The sequence below is a fragment of the Gymnoscopelus braueri genome (genome assembly GCF_963280865.1).
Source record: "Gymnoscopelus braueri genome assembly, chromosome: 17".
NCBI lineage: Eukaryota > Metazoa > Chordata > Actinopteri > Myctophiformes > Myctophidae > Gymnoscopelus > Gymnoscopelus braueri.
In genome coordinates, this window is record NC_137617.1 from 37,681,937 (window position 1) to 37,707,990 (window position 26,054).

A 26,054-nucleotide genomic window follows, 5' to 3' on the forward strand; every position below is an offset into this window, starting at 1 on the left:
TTCTTTAGGTATAAAAAGGTCTTAAAAGTCTTGAAATTGTCACTTCACTGTCATCTGGGGACCCCCAGGTTGAGAACCACTGCTCTAGTGTCTATTCATACATATACATATCATTTTGGGAGTAGTTCACCTGAAAAAGTTTTGAGAACCAGTGGTTCTCAAACATTTTCAAGTGAACTAACACCCACATTTCAAGGACCCCCATTTTGATATGCATTAGGCCAAGTACCTCCATTTGCTACAATATTTTTAATCATGGTAAATGGTGCATTTATATAGCACTTTTATCCAAAGCGCTTTACATAGATTGTGCATTACATTCACCCATTCACTCACACACACACACATTAATACACCGATGGCAGAGGAAACCATCAAGGCACCAACCTGCTCATCGGGAGCAATTAGGGGTTTAGTGTCTTGCTCAAGGACAATTCGACACTAACTCTGGGAACCGGGAACCTTGCAGTTCTCATCAGGCCGCTCTACCGGCCACTCTACCCCTGAGCCACTGCTATCTCTGGGACCTTTGTCAACACTTTTAAATCCTCAGCGTTATTTTTTTTTAACTCTTGAGAGTGTACAAATGCAACCAAATGGACCTTTATGGGTCCTTTGTACACTCTTGGAGTTACAGACGAGGGTCCATTTGTTTCCTAACTATCAATCATTTAGCTGGGGACCAGCTAGCATTAGTTGAGAACAGGCTGCCATGAAGTTAATTTTCAACATTTGGCCTTGACAGACAATATTTAGGACCACAATGACTGCCATAGACAAATGTATGCTTTTAGGTCAGATGCTATATGAAGCATTAACAAAATATCATGAAGACATCTTTTGGATAAGCCATCCAATGTGTCTGGGATAGCTGTGTTGAAGTTCAGTCTATTTTCTGGGGGTGTAACAATACATTTTAACAGCGATACCATACGCATCACAATACATGGTTGACGATATGATACATGGACGATATTGGTTCATTCATGGTTAATTTAGCAAAGAAATTAAATCTGTGTGGATAGTGCAGGTTATTTACTATAACATTTACTATTATGAATATAAATAAGTAAACACAGTGATTCTCTGTCAAATACATGGACATTGTATTTGAACACATATGAAACCCGCACCTTGACATGAACACGGAGAATACACACATTTATCGATAAACCAAGTGTAGCGATATGGAATGGAAAAGTAATGAAACCCCTCTTTTTATTTTATCTTCTTAAAATTGCTTAATACAATGCACTAGTACTTAGTATCGATACAATCGATTACTTGCATTGCAAAACGATTCAATGCGAAAACGATACGATACAAAATCAAACGATACGATATGTTGCTGTTTACATATCGATATACTTCGATTGTTGAAATTAAAATTGATATTTTGATGCAGTTACTGTATCGTTACACCCCTACTGTTTTCACATTGAAACTGGGAACATTGTTGCATTGTTTTCTTTTCACTGCAGGTGTCGTCCCTGAGTTTGACAGTGTTGACCAGACCAACCCAAACTGCGTGGTCATAGGAGACGCGGCAGAGAAGTTCTCCTACCAGAACCTGAACGACGCCTTCCAGGTTCTCATGGGCCTGGAGAAGCCTGTGCTGTTCTCTCTGGGAAAAGGGTGAGGATATTCATTACAATATTATACTACATCATACAATGTGTTGTAACAGCTGGTATCAACCAGCTGTTAAAACTGTAGACGTTATGTCATTAAAGGTGGTGTGAGCGATATTGTTTTGTTAAAATAAGTGTTGAATAGCTCTATATTTTAGCTGTCATTTATATAGAGTTTTTGTTCAGTAACAGGGGTCTCGCTGTCTCTTCAGCTCTTTAGTTAAGAGTTTTGGGATCAGTAAGTAAAGTAAGTAAGTAAAATGAATAATTGTCTTTATTGTCCCACAGGGATATTCAGCTTCAAATTGGAAGTGATAAAACACATTTAAGAGACTAATATTGTAACTGGAATAAAAGCCAGGTGATAAATTATCTTTCTCTCTCCTGATCGGACGGAATTTGTAACCCACTTGAAAATGGAGTTTCTGTTTTCTAAAGAGCTGGAGACAGACCCCTGTTACTGAACAAACAGTAACACTCTATAGATATATATTATTATCGGAAGATAGAGATTTACCTTTTTAACAACCACAAAATATCACTTACAGCACCTTTTGACTACAGTACCAATATAACTATCACACACTTACAATCTCACAAAACCGTGATATGATATTTTGGCCATATTGCCTACCCTTATGAATAGTTATCAGCATGCCCATATATGGGCAATTGGGCATATTTTCAATCATGACGTCAGGGATCCCCATACATGGGAATAAAAGGGACAAGGACTGACAGACACACAGATCTCCATATATGGCCATATCTGTCACATCGGCAGTGGCACATAGGTGTTGAACTCTAGACGAACTCTACGCAGCCCGAACTTCTAGTACAGTTACAAATGACTTTTGTGTGATGTGATCAAATCTTTCCCCCAGGAGGTACTATAAAGAGACGGATGGTCTTAAACTGGATGTTGGCGCCTTCATGAAGGTTTTGGAGGTGCGTGCTCTCTTTGACATATTACATTCACTATATTATTATTACGTGACGTAATTATTAGAGTTGTACCGATACCAGTCTCGGAAAAGCTGCTGATACTGCCTCAAATGCTGGTATCGTTGAGTATGCCACTATGCCAGTCTATGGGGTTCGGACACCACACAATTTATCACAAGATGATATTTACTTCAGATGACGTTGCAGTGAGTTGCACTACGTGTTATACTCTTACTGTACTATGCATTATTATTTTCCATACTTGTAGCTGTCACAATTATTACATAATCGCCTAATAGCAATTATTTGAGATAATCGTTGAGAACCACTGTCCTAGATTTGTTTAAATTACGCACTGGCATCGGATCGGTACTCTGTATCGACCGATACGCAAGTTGTAGGAATCGGAATCGGTATCGGGAAGGAAAGTACATCTCTACTAATTATCTATTAACATCTCATGTATTTTGGGTGCATTTATTCAACAGTATGCCTGTGATGTAGAGGCGGAAGTCATCGGCAAACCATCCACTATGTTCTTCCAGAGCGTTCTCAATGACATGGGGCTTCAACCACACGAGGTAATCAGAAACATGTTACAGTACATGCATATGGAATACAGACTTATAGTTCCTTTGTGCGTTTTATTCATTGTTTAATGTTATTTTTTTATCAGTTTTCCATTGTTAAACAATGTGCACACTGATGTGCCATGAGACAAGTCCAGGTGGTGCCTTGGGATTTTGTGACAGCCACACATTATTATTGGAATAATATACAACCATACAACTATACAAGAAGTTATGAATATCATCTTCTTTTCTTTTTTGTATACCCCAAAAATATATTACAATTCTTTTTGAGCATGTTATTATAACACGTTTGCAATGGGACGTGTTTTGACCTTGTTGATCGCCTATTTTCACCATGAATACAGGTGTGCCTTGAGATTTTCACTTGCCCATTGGGTGTGCCTTGGTCACAAAACCATTGCCTTAGTTTTTCTATTGCTATTTAATTCATGTTTCTGTTTTAATCTCCTGTAAGACATTTTATAAAATGCTACACAAATAAATGATCATTAGTAGTAGTAGTAGTAGTAGTAGTATATTCAGTATAATTAAGCATGCATGTCTTCACTGTCTTCTTCTCTCAGGCACTGATGATTGGAGATGATCTGGTGAATGATGTGGGCGGGGCTCAACACACTGGAATGAAAGGTGTTCAAGTTAGGACTGGAAAATACAGGTCAGTGGAAATAATGGAACCTGAATCTGTAATGCTGCGTTCACACAGGCAGATACAAAGATACCAAAATTAAAAAATACACAGCATATTTGTCGCTCTGTCGCTTTGTAACTGTTGCTCAACGCAGTCGTTGACGTCATCAAGCGTGCGAGTCATCGGAGCTACAGTTGTAGTTTTGTATCTTTGTATCTGGAAGTTGAACCCAGCTCAACTTCAATTTGTAGATGTGTATCTTTGTATCTTCTGTAGCAGCTACAAACGTCAGATGTATCTTTGGTATCTTCATGTCGCTGGCTTCCATTGAAAATGAATATATGAATGAATAATCACATGCACCCTCTAGACTGGACTTGAGTTGTCTCTGTACTTGGACCTTTTTTTTCTGTCTACACCAAATCTCTTTGCCAAAGATCCCTAGGGGACCCCGGTCACCTGAAGTATTATAAAGTTTGAGTAGTTAAGAAATTACACTAAAGGTCCTTACACACCGGCGAATGTGGCGAATATACGCAAAATTCGGACTCGTTCCGAATAATTAAAAGACGCTTTTTCGCTTCGCTTTTCCGCTTTTTCGCGCCATGTACGCTTGCATTGACTTTATAAGGTTTTAAAAAAAAGCGTATTATTCGCACGAAAAAATCGCCCCGGTGTGTAAGGACCTTTACAGTAGTGTTGTTTGACATCTTTTCAGTTGACGATACACCGTTGTTTTTCGTGCAGACGTGCAATGAACTATTACATTAGCCTTTACATTACACTTTAATTTTCGGCATTGAGCTGTTGCTCTTTTCCAGAGCTACATGTACATGCAACAACACATGCAGCATTAGAGTAAGATAAATGTACCGGTATACATTTTCAACAATAAGAAAGCATTCATGCATGAATGCATATTGTAAAGGGACAAGCAGATTATTAATATAGTTAAAACAGGGTTACGGCCAGTTGCAATTGGATAAATACGATGGGGGGACGTCAAAGTTTCATGGGAGAAATTGATTTTCTGGTTATGGCAGAAGAACTGAAATTGACTGCGGTCCTGAATGGGTTGGGAGGCCACTGTCGTAGCCAGACCCTTAATTAAGGACAATCCAATAATGTGTCTTGGAACCATACACAGAAAAAAAGAAAGCTTAGATCATGTCTGAGTCCATGTCTAACCCTTGAACAAAAAAGGGTTTTCAAGAAGTACTGCTTAACTCCCAAATGGTGTGGACTGCAGACTTGCAAAGAAAATAATTCCAAGGCACTCTGTCTTTGATGAAAAAATATATATGATTTATTTTGAGCAAGGCAACAAATTATGACCTACGCGTATCGACCTAGAAGGTCTTCATCAGGGTCTGTCCATGTCTAACCCTATTTGTAGGCATATAAACTTGTAACATTTCGTGGGGCAATTCACCGTTTGGAATAACAAATAGATCACTTATGTTGATGTGCGGAAAAAGTTGGGGTGGCAGCCTCCTCAAAGTGAAAGAGTGAGAGCCTTTTTGAATGCATGTGAATGTGAATGTCAATAAAATGCAGCACGCACCTGAAGAGATGCAGCCAATCAATGTGTGTATCACAGTACAGGTCTTGAAAGACTACAGTAAGATAGGTAGTTAGATAACCTGGTACTGTTGGCTAATGTTAGTAACTAAAAGACCAAATACTAAGTGGCCAGGGTGGTCAACAAGTGCTGCCCTTTTTTGTGAGCTGCATCTAGTGTTGACAGCAAATTTTTATTCAGTTTTAGTCATAGTCTTTTTAATCTAATTACATTTAGTTGTAGTCATATTTTAGTCATCTGAAATGTTTAACTGTTAGTCTAGTTTTAGTTGACTAAATATCATAAGATTTTAGTCGACTAAAATGTATTTTGGCAGGACTTGATGGCGTCGTAATGGCTGATTTTACTCTTGGTTGCATGCTGAAAATAGCCAATCTACAAGCTCACAACGCGTAGTGAGCTTGTAGATCTACTATTTTCAGAACGCAACACCTGAGAGCAACCAAGCATAAAATGACTTGTCTTTTAGTTCTACTGGATCTCTTCTCCACTAGTCCCTCCCTAACATTTTAGTCTAGTTTTTATTTGTTGACGAAATTGTCAATATATTTAGTCTTAGTTTTAGTCGACGAAATCAACACTGGCTGCATCCAGCCGATCATCCTATTGATGTAAGGAGCCTTGCGTTCCAAACAGAGCAGGGCCTACTTCATGGTGAAAGATCAACTGATTCTCAGTATTTGTTGCCGTGCGCTTGTCAGACAGACATCCGGCATATTTGCGCAATTTGCCAAGTCAAATGTTTGCTTCTGCTTCGTCCCGGTGTCACATTCAATATTAGCGTGAGAGAAATGGATCAAGTGCAACACGCAACCCATCTTAACCACATGAACCCTATACTGGGCATGTCATAATAGGTGAACATTCTGAGAAAATAGCAAATCTACAAGCTAACACATAGCAACGCGACACGTTGTGTGCTTGTAGGTTGAGTATTTTCAGCAAATAGGTGGGGGGGGGGGCAGGAGCGTGCCATCGCGATCATCCATTCCATAGTTATTGGTAGTTGAATGTAGGTCGTTTTTGCCAAAAAGCAACAGAAAGCAGAGAAAAGGCAATTTTTCCGAATCCATTAACATGGAAGTGAATGTGTGTCATTGGCAGTCAAAGAGTTATTATGACCATCGTTGTTTGAATATGATACTTGTTGTTTTGTATTAAAACAATTATTCATACCAGGCACTGGTTCCTCTAGCAGGTCCCTTTATTGCAATAGAAAAATGGCAAACCAAAATACGTGTACGTGCCTTCATATGTTTGGGTTGTTGCGTGCTGCTTCTCATGCTGATCGGTGTATTGATTTGGAGTGTTACAACTTGATTGTCAACCAGACGCTGTGCAGACCTCCAGCCCGACCACAGGCTGGGGGGAAATGACTGAGAACACAGGAAGAGAGAAATAAGTCGACAAACAAATCCAATTACATCAGATGATATTAAAAGGCTCTTGACTCGTCTTGCTTCTAGCGGTAACATACCACAAGAAACATGAAACATTTTTATGTTTATTAGGTTGTTTTGCGAGCTGCTTCTCATGCGGAGCGGTGTATTGATTTGGACTGTTACAACTTGTTTTTTTGTTATGGAAACATTCACTCAGTGCTTGATATGATTGGCTGCAAGTGCGTGCAAACAAGCAGCTATTCTTGCACATGCAAAATTGTTATGCACAGGAAGAAAGATGATGATGTCATAATGACACGGTGTAGCCAGCAGCCTTCTACCCAGAGAGGACAGACCCCATGATCCCTCTAGCTAGCTTTTTCTTTTTCACCCGTAACCAGTTTGCATGCATGCTGTGTAGATCAATGGTTCTCAAAATGTTTAACTCCAAGGACCCCGTGACTCTGAGAGAGTTATGGGTCCATTTGGTTCCATTTGTACACCCAAGATTTACAGATCTGCAAGGGTCCATTTTAGAACCCCCTCAAGGAACCCTGAGGGTCCCTGGTCCCCACTTTGGGAACCACCTTGTTGACTTTGGCAACAGACTACAGCATTGGTTCTCAAAGTGCGGTCTGGGACCCCCAGGGGTCCTTGAGGGGGTTCCAGGAGGTCCCCAGTCAAATGATTGATAGGAACCAAATGGACCCTTATGGGTCTGTAACTCCGAGAGTGTACAAATGGAACCAAATGGACCCTTACGGGTCCATTTGGTTCCATTTGTACACTCAGAGTTTGATTAACATTGATTTGACAGTGTATATTGGGGTCCCAGAGATAAAAATGCCTTCAAATGGGGGTCCATGGCCCACTAATGCATATCAAATTGGGTTCCTTGAAATTAAAATGGTTCGGAACCACTGCTATAGCCTTAAAATGGTCTATTTTGGCGGTCCATGGCATATCTTTTCAAATGGGGGTCCGTGGGCTGATATGTATCAATTTGGGTGTCCTTGACATGAAAAAGTTTGAGAAGCACTCTACTACAGTACATGCAGAAAGAACATCAGTTCATAAAGCTACCACAAGAGGGCACCCAAAGACAAGAACTTGGAATGAAAGTGTGCAGACTGCCCCCATTCCTCTGGCCTATGAGATTGTGTTTATTTGAATTAGAATACATCTGAAAATAGCTTCATTTCATCCACATGTTGAATGCTGGTCTCTCACAAGGCTCTCAGAAGGATTTATGGCCCTGTCTCAGCAGATTACTGGAGTGCCCTTATGTTGTAATTACAGAAACATATGGTCACTTATTTAAGAAGAAAAATGTGGTGCTTTTGGCTGTAAAAAACTGAGAGGCGAGAGAGAGGGAGTGTAGACCGTTATGGGAACTATAAGTTATATTACAGTCTAATGTGTGTTCCAAGGACCCCGAGTAATGCCTGAATGCACGTAATACTACAGTAGTGAAACATTTTTGGGGAAGTCTGCGTGTGAAAACGTGAAGATTTGTGTGATCGAAACCGAGAATCGAGTAGGAACTCCTGCTGTTTTGGTGTTAACCTAATTGGTCAATTTTCTCTTCTCATGCATAGTTTTAGTCTCTTGAGCAGTGGTGTAAAGTACCTAAGTAAGTTTACTCAAGTACTGTACTTTTACTTCTACTCCACTACATCTCAGAGGCAAATATTGTACTTTTACTCCACTACAATTATTTTAAAACTTTAATTACTAGTTACTTTGCAGATATAAATTATTACATTATAAAACATACATTAACCACTTTAGCCCTATTTTATACGTAGGCTATTTGAAAATAGCCAATCTACAAGCTCACAACGACGCGTTGTGAGCTTGCAGATCTGCTATTTTCAAACATTTTAGTACTTTTACTTTTGCTACTTACCAGTACATTTTGATACCAATACTTTTGTAGTTTTACTCAAGTACATTTTTGAATTCCGGACTTTTACTTGTAACGGAGTACCTCTACATTGCAGTATTGATACTTTTACTTAAGTAAAAAATCTTAATACCTTTTCCACCACTGCTCTTGAGGTAGACAATAATGCTCCATTGGGGTTGGGGGAGCGTTGGTGACCCACTCCAGCCTGTAGGCCTATAGTCTAGGACCTAGACTATAGGCCTACAGTCTATACACTACCTAGACTCTAGGTATAGTGTAGTAGTATGCAGGAGCAACCAGGTGCTCTACTGTTTGAGCGCCTTTCATGTGGTTCCTGGAACCATGTGACCTGAGAATGCTGAGTAATCCCTTTTGAGCATCACTCAGCTCTAATCCCATCACAGAGAGCACACTGGCCTACTGTACACTCTAAATCCTGTCGTGTGTGTGTGTGTGTGTGTGTGTGTGTGTGTGTGTGTGTGTGTGTGTGTGTGTGTGTGTGTGTGTGTGTGTGTGTGTGTGTGTGTGTGTGTGTGTGTGTGTGTGTGTGTGTGTGTGTGTGTGTGTGTGTGTGTGTGTGTGTGTGTGTGAGAGAGCGCTCTCGGCTATGTCCTTGGTGTGTACGGTACGTCCAATACACGCCTCCTCAGGGGGACTGAGTATAGCAGCCATCTGGCTTAGAGCGAATGACATCACGTTCAGTTCAGCCCCTGCTGGATCATTTGAGTCCCAGTTTAGCCCCGAGAGCATGAGAAAACACCCTGAACTGTGTTTAAGGATGAACAGCATATAACCCACAGGTTAAATCAGATCACTGCTCTTCCATCATGCATGTTTTAGGAGACGAGTTGGAATTGTTAACCGCATTTAGACCGGGAAAGTATCTGTGTCAACTCATTTTAGATTTATTTTGGCTATTCAAAAATAGCAGTATTACAAGCTCATAGCGCGACACCAAGTGCCGCACTATGAGCTTGTAGATCTGCTATTTTTGAAAAATCGCTTTAAAAATATATATATTCAAAGATTTGCACACATTTTCACGAACATTTGTAACTCAAATCTTTGCTTCTGGGGGTCCCTGGAACAAAATATTTTACAAATGTTCGCTGTAAAAAATATATACTGTATTCAAGATTTGCACACATTTTCACGATTTTTCCACAAGCCCGTAGCTCAGCACTCGGTGCCGCGCTATGAGCTTGTAGATCTGCTATTTTTAAATAGCCAAATTATAAAATAATGGTTATAGCTAAAATCTAAAATGACACAGATGCATTCCCGGTCTTAATGGGATAACCGCAAGATGGGCAGTACCCTGTAGAAATATATATGATGAAGAATTGCTGTGTGAAGTTTGCATGTTACCTGCACACACTCGCGCACAAGTTTACCTTAATAACGGGGTCAAGAAGTTATTGCATGCATCTTTGCTGTTACTGTTTCTTTTTCATTATATTTTTGTATTTAAATGTAAAATTGTCGTGTAGGGTAAAGTAAATGCTGAATGCTGGTTTTCTTTAAGTAAGCGTGTTGAACTTGAATAATGTTGTGTAACTTATTCCATATATATTTTCATCTCCTGACCTCAGTTCTGTTACAGAGCATGTCATCATAGCTGGAGGGTTGGTAACATAAGATACAGGAAGTTTAATTCCAGGAAAAACTAACTTGCTTTAGAACAGATGAGACCTCACTTTAGTTTAGAACCGATCAGCGCCACAGAGCCACCTGACAATACTCCTTACTAGATGCTAGTGACAGAGATGGCATGTTTTAGGAACTGCGAGTGAGGGGTCGATGTGAGATTCGACATTGTTTAGCCGAAGTAAGGCCTGCTGAACCTAGGCAGGCTCGGAGCAGCCATAAACCTCAGTCAGATCTGTGAAAACACAGCTGTTTCCAAGTCAACCAGATGCTGTGCAGACCTCCAGCCTGCCACGGGCTGGGGGAAATGGCTGCTTTAAATACCCAGGCCCAGCGAGAACACAGGAAGGGAGAGAAGATACAAATCGCCAAACAAATCCAATCACATCACACGATATTAAAAGAGCTCTTGACTAGTTGCGCTCGTAGCAATAAAATGCCACATGAAACATGGAACATGGACATGAAATTCTTGGGTTTTTATTAAAAGGTTTGACAGATGGAAGAGTTTTTATCTTGTGCATTCTCTCTCGCAAGGCTCCTCTCTTTCACCATCTGCATGGTTGAACTCTCAGCGGAGTCAATAAATCTAAGTAAATCTCAACAAACATAAGTCCAAATGCCTGTGCGCAAATTTACATGCGTTTGTACACTGGTGTCTGCACTCATAAATGTTTTCTACTTAGGCGAGAAGACAGTTTTATAATCTGTTTACTTATTAGACACCCTGTAGACTACTTATCTTGTATCTTTTTTTATGTCTGAGACGTGCCTTTAGATGGTGTTTGGTGTTCAAGTTTAGCCAACGCGCTGGGATACGATTTGTCATTATAGTTGCTACTGTTAACACGGAGCTTAGCATGAATGGTATGCGCTGATGTCTGAGTATATCCTACATGTATGTCTATATTGTCATAACCATGTAAAGGAGGACTTTTAGAGGATTACACACCAACACACCCCCGCTTCACTTTCCCCATCTAATGTACAGCACATTCATGCATGTACACGTTAAGTTACAGTGATGGATTAATGCGATTAGAGTGATGTATAGGGCCAGGGTGTGGTGTTGCGGTGCCTTTGAGTAAGGCTTGAGTAAAGGCCTATGTGTACTCCAGATGCATAAAAATGTGGAACGGCCTCGGACGGTACAGCAGTCGTGCATGTGCCGCATCCCCATACAAGGGCATTAGACGCAAGTGGATCCTGCAAAAATATACTTATGGTGAATTTTTGCCCAGATCTGCATGCATCTAATGCAGGGGTCTTCAATGTTTTTCAGGAAAAGAACCCCCCAGCTAAGAGAGAGATGAAGCAGGGACCCCCTCTATATTGTATAAAATTGTGTTGCAGATTAAACTCTTTTATTTTGTTTTTACTCTTTTTTTGTCTGCTCTTTTTCCCTCTACACCAAACCTCTTTGTTTGCGAGGCGTTGTCGCTTTTAGATCGGCAATTTTTGGCTGAAGTTCTCCTCAGAAAAGGGATGCTAGGGTTCAAGTGGTTAATATAAATTTTTTTGTATCACACAAAGATTTGTAGTAACTCTAAGGACCCCGTGTTGAAGACCCTTGAACTACTGGACTGCACAACATACACGGCTTCCGTACTGGAGTCGTTTCGCATCATTCGGTGTTACATTCACCTTTACAGATGTGATACGTTGTTAGCTTGTAGATCTGTTCGTTTTGGCAAGCGACACCCTTGTGCATTGGCATATACATCAAGCTCAATGAGCTCTTCACACACTGTGGTGCTGGGGCCTCCTAATAGGTGGGTGTAGCTGTGTAGACGATTAAGATTGTTCCGCGAGCAGACGACTGTTCTGTTCCCTCTGCTGAAATAACGAGCGTGAGCCTAAGCACAGTTCCCTTGGGGAAGCTGGAGAACCCTTTGCTCCTTTAATGTAGAACAGGTTTGCAGGGGAGGGGTAGCTCCTCCACCAAATAAACGGAGCTTGGAAAACGAGCACCAGCAGCATGTTTGTTGGAGATCTAACTTGCTGATGTGAATCAACTATAGCATGGGAACAATCCACCTCTCCTCCAACCCCTACTGTGGAGATCACCCTTTCAACTTCTCTGCTGTGTTTTCGGCCATAGTCACGGTGTTGGAACCTGCTTTTATCTTCATGGTTCAGTGGTTGCCAGTGCATGGTACCGGGAGTGTAGTCAAATTACTGGACCAGGATGCAGTTTATTCCAACCCCCCCCCCCCCCCCCCCCGCCAACAGCATTTTGCAATTCAACCAGGAGTTGCCTTTAACTCATTCAGTGCCAAGTAACTAAAATAATTACTTCCAGCGATGTTTCGTTTTTCTTACCTTTTCAAGTAGTCACAGAATATTTATCTCCAGTATGATCGAGCCCCTGGTCGCAGCTAAACACGGAGGGTTTCACCGTGCTTCCAGGGCACTCTGGGCCTTTTGGGAAAACCCACGTCATTGGCACTGGAAGAGTTAACATTTTACGTGCTGGTCATGTTTTTTGTGCGTTATATATCACATCCACAGTGTGTTCCTTTTTTAACGTTCATGAAAGGGGTTTTGCAATGAAATTCTGGAGACGCTTTTAGGTACAGTGACGTCACGCCCTAGTATGTGCGAATTGGGGAACGGATGGAATCAACGTCCACCTAGGTGTGTTGGGATGCAAACAAAGGTGGATTTGGCTACTTTTCATGGTCCAGGAGCTTGAAAAACAAGCTCAGTTTGATGGTGGTTGTTGCAGGACCCCTGAACTACAATAAATTAATAAAATAGATTTGCACAAGGACAGTGAAAGGTATCACTGATTCACTGTATACGATCCGTCTCAAACGCAATGCTGACATACGTACCGTATGTGTTGTTTTGCAATGGCCGATTTTGCACCCAAATATGTGTCTCTTCATCCTATAAAATCGAAACAGTTTTTTGATAAATAATTTATCTGACTGCAAAGTATCTTGGGGGAATATGCATATTTATGGGGCATATGTAATTATAACACCAGTAATATAAGACACAGGAAGTGTCCGTTTGTTGTTCATTCTAGACCGCATAGAAGGGGATTCAGTCATACATTCTACAAGCTGATGACATGGAAATAATCCATGTGTGTTTGTAAATAGCCATCTCCTCCTTCATGAAAGGCCTCAGAAATGACTGGCCTCCTGCTCTGGTCCCTCTGTCGTCTTATCTTCAAGGGGCCTGTGTTGGCACGGCAGTGTACACACATAGCAGGCCATGGCTTTGATGCCTCATGAAAGCAAGGTGAAGGCATGCTGGTCCTCCATGTGTGCTCTGGGTCTTTTTTCCCCCCACCACCGGTTTAATTGTTGTTACTTGCCAAAGGGATTGGTTTGTAGACCTTTTCGTCTTTTAATGCTGTCTCCTTCCATGCAAATGCACTCTGTGATTTTTATGATCAAAGAAGGACAAGCTTGTGGATTTTTTTTGGATGCAGCTACGGCTATTGGCTCCTCTTTATTGGCAACTCATGCAGTACTACAGTACTTAGCGTGGTGATGTTACATATACGATCACAATATTGATGAGTCCTTTGAAGATCCTATAATTTAGGTTTTGGCTCAGCCCAGTTAAACCTTTCATGGCTGTTATCTGCCGGAGCCGAGTGCCAGCGAGGAATTAGAGGAAGTTCAGATCATCGTCGGATTCCTGTTAGATGCTGGCAGAAAAGCACTACTGCAAACATTTCTACACAACGGCAGGAGCCATCTTCAGAATGCTTTACTTTGCAAGCTTCTTCCCCTAACCCAGTGGTTCTCAACCTTTTAAAGCTGTGACCCCCCAAAATAATCATATTTGAACTGGGGACCCCCCACCCTGATAAGCACTTGGAATTGTAGGAGTTGAGGCATTACATTTAGTTTGACTCGGTTCCACAGATAAATATTGTGAAAATAGCCGATCTACAACGCCTCGCGTTGCGAACTTTTAGATCGGCTATTTTCATGATTTTTGCCTCTTTCTTATATTATTTGACAATTTGGCCAATGTTTTTATAGTATATATACTATAAAACCTGGTCAAACTGGTCAAACTAGTTTGTTGATTACTTTTGATGCAGTAATGGTCTTTTCTTTCTTTCTTTTTTTGAGGTCTTAAGGTCTTAAAATTCCTTAAATTGTTACTTCACTGTCATCTGGGTAGTGGGTAATGGGTACCCCCCGAAAATCATGTGGGGACCCCCCTGGGGGCCCCGACCCACAGGTTGAGAACCACTGCCCTAGCCGACACTCGACTGCTAGCGTGAGGGGGGGAACGGACTCTCTGGCTCCAAACAGATTGTGGCCAGAGTATAAAACCTCTCCAGAGACAAAACGAATCCCTGCTGGGACAAACTTGCTGTTGGCTAGAAGCACCACGCCTGGTCCAAGTCCCCGTCCATCTATGGTCAGGCAGACTAACGGACGCAACAGGAAGTGACCCTCAGTCAGGGGTCAGTAGGCATGTGATCATCAAGCTGATTAGCCTTTCCTCCTTCGCTGCTCCGCGGGGCGGCTGGGTCATACCGCCTCCCCCAAACTCACACAGCTGAGAAAAACAAACATTTTACTAGATTACTGTTGCTGTGTGCTGCTGCGCCTAGCAAGGACGCTGTCACGCCACGTTCAATTAACTGGTGATGCATTGAGTCCTTGGAGCTGTGTGTGTGTGCTCTCTTTGGTTTCGTGACGTGTGTGTGTGTGTGTGTGTGTGTGTGTGGTGTGAAACTGTGCCTGCACAAGCATGCAGTGTAGAAAAGTGTGGCAGTTAAGGACACGCCTTGTCAATTTGACTGCTGAATACTGTACACAAATGTCTCCCATCAAATGATAAGTATGCAAATTTCTCAGAGCCATTAGTGTAACTCCTTGTGTAAACGCCACGGTTCTGAAACACCCTACAGTTAGAAGTATCGGGCGTATGGAGAATGCGTGTGAAATGATAGATATGTATACAAGGTTGGAAGGATGTGGTTTTGACGATGTGTTAATTACAGAGCATGTACTAATACAAAGAAAGACAGCTGTCCTGTTAAGCCACTTTGGCACTTAAGTTCCGATCATTCTTAGAACGGTGTGTATGAGAAGATGCACTGTACGTCTCTGACATAAAAAAGGGCACATGAGATATATATATGTACTGCAATCAGTGGTGGAAAAAGTACTCTGTTACTTAAGTGAAAGTATCTGCAATGTATACTGCAATGTAGAAATACTCTGTTGATTGATTGAATTGATTGAATATTTTATTAGGTAGAAATGTAAAAACAGCACAAGTACAGTTAAAACACTTTGTCTAAAAGGTCCATCCAAAAAAGTCCTTTCGGTCTTGTTTCCTTTGAGGTCCTTGGTATTCAATTCGTGTTACAAGTAAAAGTCCGGGAATTAAAAATGTACTTGAGTAAAAGTACAAAAGTATTGGTATCAAAATGTACTTAAAGTACCAAAAGTAAAAGTACTCATTATACAGAATTGTCCCATTTCTAGTTTTCCTATGTATAACTTTTTTTTAAATAGCTGATCTACAAGCTCACAATGCGTCGCATTGTGAGCTTGTAGATCTGATATTTTCAATGGACGAAATGTATATAGGGCTGAAGTGGTTGCAGTATGTTTTGTAATAATAATCAAAATCTACAAAGTAACTAGTAACTAAAGTTTTCAAATAAATGTAGTGGACTCAGTAAAAGTACAATATTTGGATCCGAGATGTAGTGGAGTAGAAGTAAAAGTACTGGAAATTGGAAATACCCAAGTAAAGTAAAAAATACCTCAAAATTGTACTTAGGTACAGTACTTGAGTACATGTACTTAGTTACTTTATACCACTGACTGCAATGAACAGATATTGCAGTATACATGTTTCCAGGCGCCTTTTATACAAGCCCCCAATCACCTCTCTAATATATAATCCCCCCCCACCCCCATAATAATGGTCAATGGCCACTAGTCTCCACAGGATGGGTTGAGTTCCCCCGCCACAGCCCACAACCTGAGTGGCTGAGTGACACGCTATGCTAGGCTGTGATAAGCCAGGATTTCCTGAGTACTGTAGATCGCCACTGTCCGTCCCGTCCCCCCTCGTAATGAAACCAGGCAAATAAAGGCATTATCTGTTCACGGCATAGAAGGAAGGATGCCTCATTAGGAAAGTAAATGTCCCATCCCCAACCCCAGTAAACACATTCTAAAATAGGAGAAGGGGGGGGTGGGGGTAGGGAGGCGAACGTGTTTCCTCTCCAATCTCAGTAGACACGCCCCCCTGCTTCGCACCTAGTCATGCCAGTACTCCGTGGTGGAAAATAATATTCGGTGCTGGCATTGCCTGGGGGGGGGGGGGCGATAATTTACGATTCTGTGCCTATCGGTACTTAATCTCTCAAGAACAGATTCTGCTCTGCGTTGGAGTCTGTCGTGAAGGCTCGTCATAACATGTACGCACTGGGCTACAAGTGGGCGTGCCTTCAGATCAGGAAGCAGGCTGCGCTTTACCCAATCAAATGTAGTGGGCGGGATTCACGTGTCCGTCGATCTTTCCCCCTCGAAACAAACCCAAACTAATTTAACAATAGCGTCCGCGGAGCAGACAAAACCACGGAAAGATATTCACATTTTAACTTACTCTTTCATCATAGAAACAAGTGGGCTTATAACCAAAACGATCCATGTTCTCTGGGAGAAGTGGTGTTAGTGTTCCGTGTAGAAATATTGTTAGTGGGAATGAAAACATAGTGGCACCACCGGAAGTGAAAGCTGAAGGCAGACCAAAACCCTGGTTTCCTTTGCGCACGTGTGCTACGTTGTCATTGTCCCAGAGCCAGTGAGAGATAGTACAAACAGCAGAGGGTGCTGTTTTTCATTCTCACTGGCTCTGGGTTCCCAGATTGATCGGTACTTAACTCGGACGGGGCTGAGTAGGCTTCGCAACGTTCAGCACGGCAACTCGCGCACTTTAGCGCGCTCGGTGGTGCTTCTCGTGGCTCAAGTTCGCTTGAGACTGCGCCCCTCCGTCGCAGTCCAAAACTATACTTTATTGCAGAAAAAAAGTAGTCCGCGGTTATTGGAAAAAGTAGTGGCGTCAGCAGGAGTCGAACCGTGTGACAACGCCCACCGTTCCCAACTCTACTAATGTAGAGCGAAAGAAGGCCCGCTAAGGGGGCCTACTGGGCAAGGCTACTGAGATTGGGGGGGAAACACACGTTCGCGGTAGGGAGTCGCTCAGTGAAAGGGTCTTAGCAGGGTTTTTGGGCTTGACATTATGTCATGTTGCTCTTTTGTCAGTGTTATAAAACCTTAATTGCCGACACAACGTTGTGTCAACACACAAGGCTTTTAATCGCGTCAATAATTTTTTCTCTCATCGCAAGTAACCAAAGCCCTTATTTTCTGTTTCCTCCCTGTAAAATGTGAACAAATAAGCCATTTGGCTTTAAGAACTAGCCATTATATCAATAACTGTAAACAATGCAGTGTAATTAGCCTACTTCGTGGAAAAGTATAAGCGTTTTCGCTATATTATCCCCCCACTGCTCAGTGCTCATGAAGAAAGATGACGCTCTCTCTTTTCTGACACAAACAAGCTATCAATATATCGCCTCTCCTTTTTTGAAACCAAACAGACACCAGTTGGTGTGCGGTGTACACACACACACACACACACACACACACACACACACACACACACACACACACACACACACACACAACACACAACACACACACACACACACACACACACACACACACACAGCGGCGTAGTGTTGGGTTTATGGAGGTGCTTTGTCCTTCGGAGATCTGTGACACTGAACCTTGACGGGGCGGCCATGTATTCCGTGCATGCACCGTTGGCTGCCGTTGTAGCTTAATCTCTTTTACAAGCCGAGCACTGCCCCTGGGATGGCTTGTCGGTACATACTGTATTTCAGCCCGAGCTTATCTTGCAGCTTTTCCACCGGTGTCTTATAGCCCCAATGGCTATCATAATGTACACGGTTTCAGGTGTGCCTGTCAAGACAGGGGACTGTTAGTCTCCAGGGGGAATGTACTGTAAGTGACATACTCGGGAGGGCCTTGTTTTGTGACTTTTTATGACCCAAACAATTATGAAACCTCTTGCTTGCCTGGCTGTCGTGATTATGGCTTTTCCCTGTCTCTCATTTGCTGTACGCCTCTCCTGTAGAACAGGATTTTGGTTTTCTGTTGTGCAAGAGGCAGATTATGGTTGACTAAGTTATTGAAAAGCTTTGGGTGTGTGTAAGCACTTTTTCCTCCAGAACACTTGATCACAGTTTTGTTTGCGCAGTTCGCCGTGACCTTTTGTGTGAGATTGTCTCCCTTTCTCTGTGTGTGTGTGTGGATGAGGTCCAAGGCATTGTACAATGTACAATTTAGAGCATTTAGCGCTTACTTAGCATTGCGCCCCACGCCCTATTCCTGTTAACCACTGTTGACACATTAGTTATGTCTGTGTGGGCAGGAAGACAGAACTTATCTCATTTTGCTCTGTTTTCTCCCCCGGCTGAAGTTCTGCACGTTCTGCACAACAACATCTATTTGTGACTGTGTGTCAGAGAAAGTCTGCCTGCCGGCTCCACCCCAGGGACCCCTTACTACTGTGGTTCTCAACATGTGGGTCGGGACCCCCAGGGGCGTCCTCCACATGACAGTAAAGTGACAACACACTGTATAAAAACTGGTCAAACATTGGCCTAATTGTCAAATAATCTAAGAAAGCCAAACATTTTGAAAATAGCTGATTTTCACAATATTTATCTGTGGAACAGAGTCAAACTAAATGTAATGCCTCAATGCCCACAATTCCAAGTGCTTGTCAGGGTGTGGGGGTCCCCAGTTCAACTATGATTATTTTGAGGGGTCACGGCATGTTTGCCTATTATGCTGAGAAAAAAACACTAGGGTTCATGTGGTTAATTACACCATTGTTCTTGTGAAGCGGTTTTGTTTTTATAGGTGAAGTATTTATTTGGCCATAGGAGATATAGACCATTGTGATTTGTGACCATTGTGCAGCTTTGTTCACAAACTGCACACACATTTCCTGCATGATTGTCTTTTGTATCCATCCATCCATCCATCCATCCAACCCAACACCATTTCATCTTTTAGGACATTTTTAACTCATTTTAACTATTTTCTGACTTTTTATTAGCCCCTCCCCCAGCCCAATTCTCCTCAAGCCCTGCTATGTCAGACGGGCCTCCAGGCAGGCTATCTGCATGGTCAAGGGAAATGCATGTTGCATAAGCCTTGTGTTTTCATCCTTGAGTTTTCCACATTGCTGCTGTCCTGCTCCTTGAAACAATTTTTGTAACCACTTCAAATCCCTATTTTGGGCAGAAATGTTTCAAAAATAGCCGTTGTACAAGGAAGTTGTCATGATTTATGACTTCATCTGCTTGACCCAGCACACACATGTGCATCTACGTAAGCATATTGATATCAACGATACGATGACCATCAAGTACTTTATCAGAGAGACTGACGTCAGTGCACAATGATACAAGATGTATGTTCTGTTCCTATCCTTTATGATCTTGTCCTTGTTCCATATCTTCTGGTCACGTCATGTGTCCACTGTATACTGTATATGTTCTCTATGTGTGTATTAAACTTTAGAGCTTGTCGTGTGATACTGCCTGGTGTCAACTGGTTCTCTGTGTGTGCGTCTCAACAGAAACCTTGACTCACCACCGCCCTCTTAGGGACCATAATGTAACCGAAATCACAACAGATGTATGGGGCTTAAGTGCATGGTTAAACGTTGGTTGTGCCGTTTAGATCTCTAGATCCGTCCCACCCTGGTTTGCTCGATACGTACTTTACTTTACTTTATTATGGATCCCCATTAGCACTTGCCTAAGCATGGCTATTCTTCCTGGAGTCCGTCACACCCAAATACACATCATACACAACACTGTACTGTACCTTCCACCGTGGGTTTGTTCTATACGTTTCTATATTATCGCTTGTGTAGCCGGATGAGAGATTATAGTGTGTTTAACATCTCTTTATATGAAAGTACCTGATGATATCCCGTATCTGATATAGTCTTTGCAAAGTGGGTCGACTTGTAGAAGCATTTGCGTGAGGAGGATATTATTAAAGAAGAAGTCAATTCTCTGTAATCTGATCTAACCGTGTGGCACAGATGTCCATTTTATAAGATAAAAGCAATTATACTTGTTCTCTAGATAAGGCCAAGTGTAGTAGTTTAGGATGTCATTCATTGATCTCCATACTGCCCCCACACTCAGTGCCTACTAATTAACTTACATACAATCCCATCTATGTTCTCATCCCCGTCCCATGGATTGGAATTGGCAGCTCCGTGCTGAATATAAACGCAATCAATTAAGGGCCATGACTCTCTCATCCAGAGCAGACAGCCCCCTATTATGGCCATGATAGACCCAACACAGCCTTCTATTTAGTCCCTCTGCCTTTCTTTCTTTTCTCTTTACATTTTAAAGGGAACACAAGTTTCTTGTTATCGTCCCAAGTAATGCAGCGTTAAAGTGGTAGCGGAGACATTTGGATAATCATTTTTCATCTGGCTGTACAGCATGTCTTTCGTTTCCAACTATTTCTCACCTCGGTGTGAATACGACATTCTGAATGTGTGATCAATCACTGATACGTACTAGCTGGACTGTTTATTTCTTTTTTGGGGGCTTTTATGCCTTTATTTATAGGATAGTATGTCTGACAGGAAATGGGGAGTGACCTGCAGCAAAGGCCGCCGGGATCGGGACTTGAACCCACGACGCTCTGTCAGGCTAGTTTGGAGCCTAGGAGGTGCCTGGACCGCTGGAGTAGCTGGTTGTGTTTAGCTACTGAATCATACTTTTATTACAACAGATGTCACTATCTGCTGTTGTTAGCATAGCCATCCTCAAGAAAGTAATTGTGAGAAAGATATGACAAATAACTCTCCCTTCTAACGTTGGTGTCACTTTTTTCTTTTGTGTAAAGCTTGGTTGTTTATGGTTCTCTGGGAACATAAACATTCGTATTTGGGGAATATTTAGTGAAGACATGCGAATTTAGAACATTGTGCATATTTGTTAAAGTGATGAATCATTAGCTTGCTCAGAGACACTACATGGGTGGGCCCAGGGGTGAACTGGTGACACTTGAGTTATGTTTTAGGAAATGGTTTTCTTAAAATGATCTCACAACCATATTCTGCAAATTTAGTTTCAATCTGTTTGGTGCATTCCACCATAGCCACCAAGTGGCTTCAACCTTATATTAGTAGATATTGTATTATTATGTTAGCTATCCTGTTTATTGTAGATCAGTGGATTGAAAGAGTGTGCATGTTTGTCAAGCTGTATGTTTTGGGGTCCGTCCCACATTAACAAACATAAAAATGTGTATTCAAAATGCGAGACGAGACAGGGAGGCCTAAATACCCCAGGCAGTGAGAGGTTCTGAGCCAGCTTATATAGGCGATCTACAAGCTCACAACAACACGTTGCGACACATTCGGAGCTTGTAGATTGCCCATTTAGCCAAATGTTGGCCTATCTTTGCAGAATCATCACCTACAATATTATGACATGCCCAGAATAGGGACACCAGGGTTCATGTGGTTAAATTACAACCACAATATACCCAAAAAATCTTAATATTTTTATCCCATGATTTTTGTAACCCATTTTTTTCACCCAGTGCCAATTGCCTAAGCTTGTAATCCTGGGCGCTACTCTCCCTCTGCCAGCCTGGGGAGAGCCCCGAACTGAGCTCATGCTTCCTCCAATGCATGAGGAGTGAGCAGGCCGCTTCTTATCACCTGACCGGGGGGGAGTTTCCCCGGTGGGACGTAGCGCCTGGAAGGAACACGTTATTCCAACCAGTTGGAATAACCCTCCATCAGGCGCCCCGGCTGACCAGGGGGAGGCAGTATAGAGAGACCAGGATTCATTTCATTTCCCATTCAATTCCACTATGCAACTGGTTTAATAAGTTACATAATTCAACAATGCTGATGAGATCAGACTCCGATAAGTGACAGTGGAGGATCTGGAACGTGATGCCAACTCACCTGAGCACTATGAGAGCTTTGTGTTTGTGTGTGTGTGTGTGTGTGTGCATGCTTCGTGTGCGTTCTGTGCCTGCCCTAACCCTGGCCCTGGCTCTCTCCCTTGCCACCCCTGGGTGACATCTTCACCTGCCTGTGTAGGCTATACTCTAAAGCTTAGCCGCACGTTATAAGTCAATGAGATATTAATAATTAACAGGAGCCCTTTTTCTTTCTTCACCGGTGGAGACCAGACTCCCACAGCGAGACAAAGGGAGGCAGGAGGCCGGGCCTCAGCACACTGAGCCCCTGCGACAGTACTTTTCCACTCCCGAGAGAAAGAAAGAGAAAGAAAGACCAGGGAGAGAGAGAGAGAGAGAGCTGAAGCCCACAGATGGCAGGCTGAAACATAGCACTACCCTCGTAAATGCATGAACACTGGGCCCGCCGTTTCAATAGGGATACAATCCCTCTCATAATTACCCATAGGACAGGCCCCTTGACTGGGGGTGGGGGGGGGGGGTTGAGGGACTTGTCTTGGGCCCCTGCCTGTTTTTTTGCAGAGGCCTATTTAGTTCACGTGTGTGTGTGTGTGTGTGTGTGTGTGTGTGTGTGTGTGTGTGTGTGTGTGTGTGTGTGTGTGTGTGTGTGTGTGTGTGTGTGTGTGTGTGTGTGTGTGTGTGTGTGTGTGTGTGTGTGTGTGTGTGTGTGTGTGTGTGTGTGTGCGCGTGTGTGCGTGTGTGCGTGCGTGCGTGCGTGCGTGCGGTGGTGTAAAGTAACTAAGTACAGTTACTCAAGTACTGTACTTAAGTACAATTTTGAGGTGTTTTTACTTTATTGGAGTATTTCCAGTTTTCAGTACTTTTACTTCTACTCCTCTACATCTCAAAGGCAAATATTGTACTTTTACTCCACTACAATTAGCCGATCTACAAGCTCACAATGCATTGAGATGCGACGCATTGTGAGCTTGTAGGTCGGCTATTTTTTAAAACTGAGCAGACTGAGCACTTTCTACTTTTGGTACTTTAAGTACATTTTGATGTCAATGTACTTTTACTCAAGTACATTTTTAATTCCGGACTTTTACTTGGAACAGAGTACATCTACATTGCAGTATTGATACTTTTACTTAACTCATTCACTGCCACTGACGTAAAAAACGTAATTTGTCCCGTTTACCAATCCTGCCACTGACGTAAAAAACGTAATTTTCTTTTCTTTCAAAAAAAATATTTTATTTTTTTTTTGTTTTTTTTTCAAATTTGACCCAAAGACCAAGGAGATATGATTGTTTAAAGATCTACACTCCCATCCACTTCCTTGTTAACTTAAAACTTAAAAATTCTGTATCTCGGCTCCTGAGTACTTTTTTTTTTCAATGAAAAATCTCTGGCAGTGCAGGGCAAACGCGGCCAGCAATAATTGTGGCAGTGAATGAGTAAGTAAAAAATGTGAGTACTTTTTCCGTGAGTGTGTGTGCGTGTACGTGTCGCACCCTTGCTCAGTGACTCAGCATTCCATGAGCCTTTCACTCTTTGCAAACAGAACACACACACACACACACACACACACACACACACACACACACACACACACACACACACACACACACACACACACACACACACACAGAGAGCAGGCCCTCGACAGCCCTGCTAATAACATTGTGCTGAAGAGAGAGCGTGGTTACATCTGGGTCACACAGGGCTCTGCATATAGAGAGGAACACAGGCGGAGGGGACGACCACAAAACAAGAAGAGGTGGTGTCACTTCTTAGTGCGGCTCTTCCGTGTCGGGAACAATTATAAACAAGCAAAAATTAAATGTTGGGTTTTACCCTCGTTCAGACAATCTCGGATACATCTGTGGTTTGAAAGTTTCCAGGAGGTGGTTTTGACAGTTCCAGCTTACACACACACACACACACACACACACACACACACACACACACACACACACACACACACACACACACACACACACACACACACACTGGTGGGAAAAGTACTCATTTTTCAATACTGCAATTTAGAAATACTCTGTTACAAGTACAAGTCCGCAATTCAACATTTACTTGAGTAAAAGTACAAAAGTATTGGTATCAAAATATACTTAAAGTACCAAAAATAAAAGTACTAAAATATTTGAAAATAGCAGATCTACAAGCGACGCGTTGTGAGCTTGTAGAACGGCTATTTTCAAATAGCCTAGGTATAAAATAGGGCTAAAGTGGTTACTGTATGTTTTATAATGTAATATTTATATCTGCAAAGTAACTAGTAACTAAGGTTTCAAAATAATTGTAGTGGAGTAAAAGTGCAATATTTGCCTCTGAGGTGTAGAGGGGTAGAAGTAAAAGTATAGACAATTGGAAATATTCCAGTAAAAGTACCTCACAATTGTACTTAAGTACAGTACTTGAGTACATGTACTTAGTTACTTTACACCACTGACACACACACACACACACACACACACACACACACAGCTCCCATGCTCATGGGAGATTGAGAGTGCTGCAGCAGAATGGAAAAAGAAAAAACGAAAACACGATAGGTTCTATTTTCTGCCACTGCCAGGGAATCCCCCCCCCTCCTCCATCCTGTTCGATTGTAAAGATCCGTTATCTGTCTGAAGTGTGAAAACCGGAGCGCAGCTGTTCTCTGGAGCTGTGACTTAACATCGTATACTGACGTTTTGCAAGAGCATAGATAGTCATAACGACTACTGAGTGGGCGCAAATTGACTCGAGGCTACCCAAAGCCCACAGCTTGACATCTGCTGCTGTTGTTGTTGTTGTTATTGAAGCCTTAAAACTATAATCCCACACAACACACTAAAGGCTAAAACTAAAATAGCTGTGTTGCTCTCTTTGCTGTGGCAGCAAAAAAAGAAAAACAATCGTACAGGAATATCTTCGTTGAAAGTATAGCCGAGCTACGAGCTCACACAACGTTGATCAAGCTACTTTCGCCTGATGTTCACCCCCAGAATAGGGACGCTTTGGGCATTGCAGGTTCTCAAAGTGGGGTCCGGGGACCCCCAGGGGTCCTTGGGGGGGGGGGGGGGGTCCTCAGCAAAATATGTTGATATAGCATCACAATCATTTTAACCTTGGTGCTCGGGTGGTGCAGTGGTAAAGTCCCTGCCCACCACCATGGAGGTTGTGGGTTCGAATCTGTTCGAATCCACCGTGGTGCATCCGGCTTTGTCGAGCGTCTACTAGTGCTGCACGATTAATCGAAAAAAGATCGTGATCTCGATTCAGACACCTATGCAATCTCGATTTTAAATTATGACGATTTTATTTTATTTTTTTGCCTTATATTTTTATATTTACAAGAGAATTGTGTGAGAATCGTGATCTCAATTCTTATGGAGGAAAATCGTGATTCACATTTGAGCAAGAATCGTGCAGCACTAGCGTCTACACGAACACAATTGGTGTTCGGAGGAGGGAAGCCGGGGGGCGGGGAGGGCGATATCAGTCATTGCACGTACGGTACTCCTACGGGCTGGGGGCGGCACCTGTCAGCGGGGAGTGTTGGGCGGGAGGAGTACGAAGGCTCTACGTCCTCCTGGTGGGGGCTCCTCACTAACCCGGCTCCTCACTGGTAGGTCAGTCAATAGGATACGACAGCAGTGACAACACAGAAATGTGTGTGGGGAGGAATCAATTGGCATAACGACTAAATTAGGGAGA

The 26,054-nt window shown here is 42.4% G+C and overlaps 1 protein-coding gene across 1 annotated transcript in view; it reads left to right on the plus strand.

Moving 5' to 3' along the window:
- LOC308104001 (phospholysine phosphohistidine inorganic pyrophosphate phosphatase-like) overlaps nucleotides 1-26,054 on the plus strand; it is a gene marked incomplete at its 5' end in the record, with an annotated part of 38,160 nt that overhangs the window by 1,102 nt on the left and 11,004 nt on the right. Inside the window, 4 exons of the mRNA XM_080454246.1 lie at nucleotides 1,482-1,635; nucleotides 2,516-2,579; nucleotides 3,065-3,157; nucleotides 3,733-3,824. Of these exons, the coding sequence (XP_080310372.1) occupies nucleotides 1,482-1,635; nucleotides 2,516-2,579; nucleotides 3,065-3,157; nucleotides 3,733-3,824 (403 nt within the window). The remainder of the gene's footprint in view (nucleotides 1-1,481; nucleotides 1,636-2,515; nucleotides 2,580-3,064; nucleotides 3,158-3,732; nucleotides 3,825-26,054) is intronic.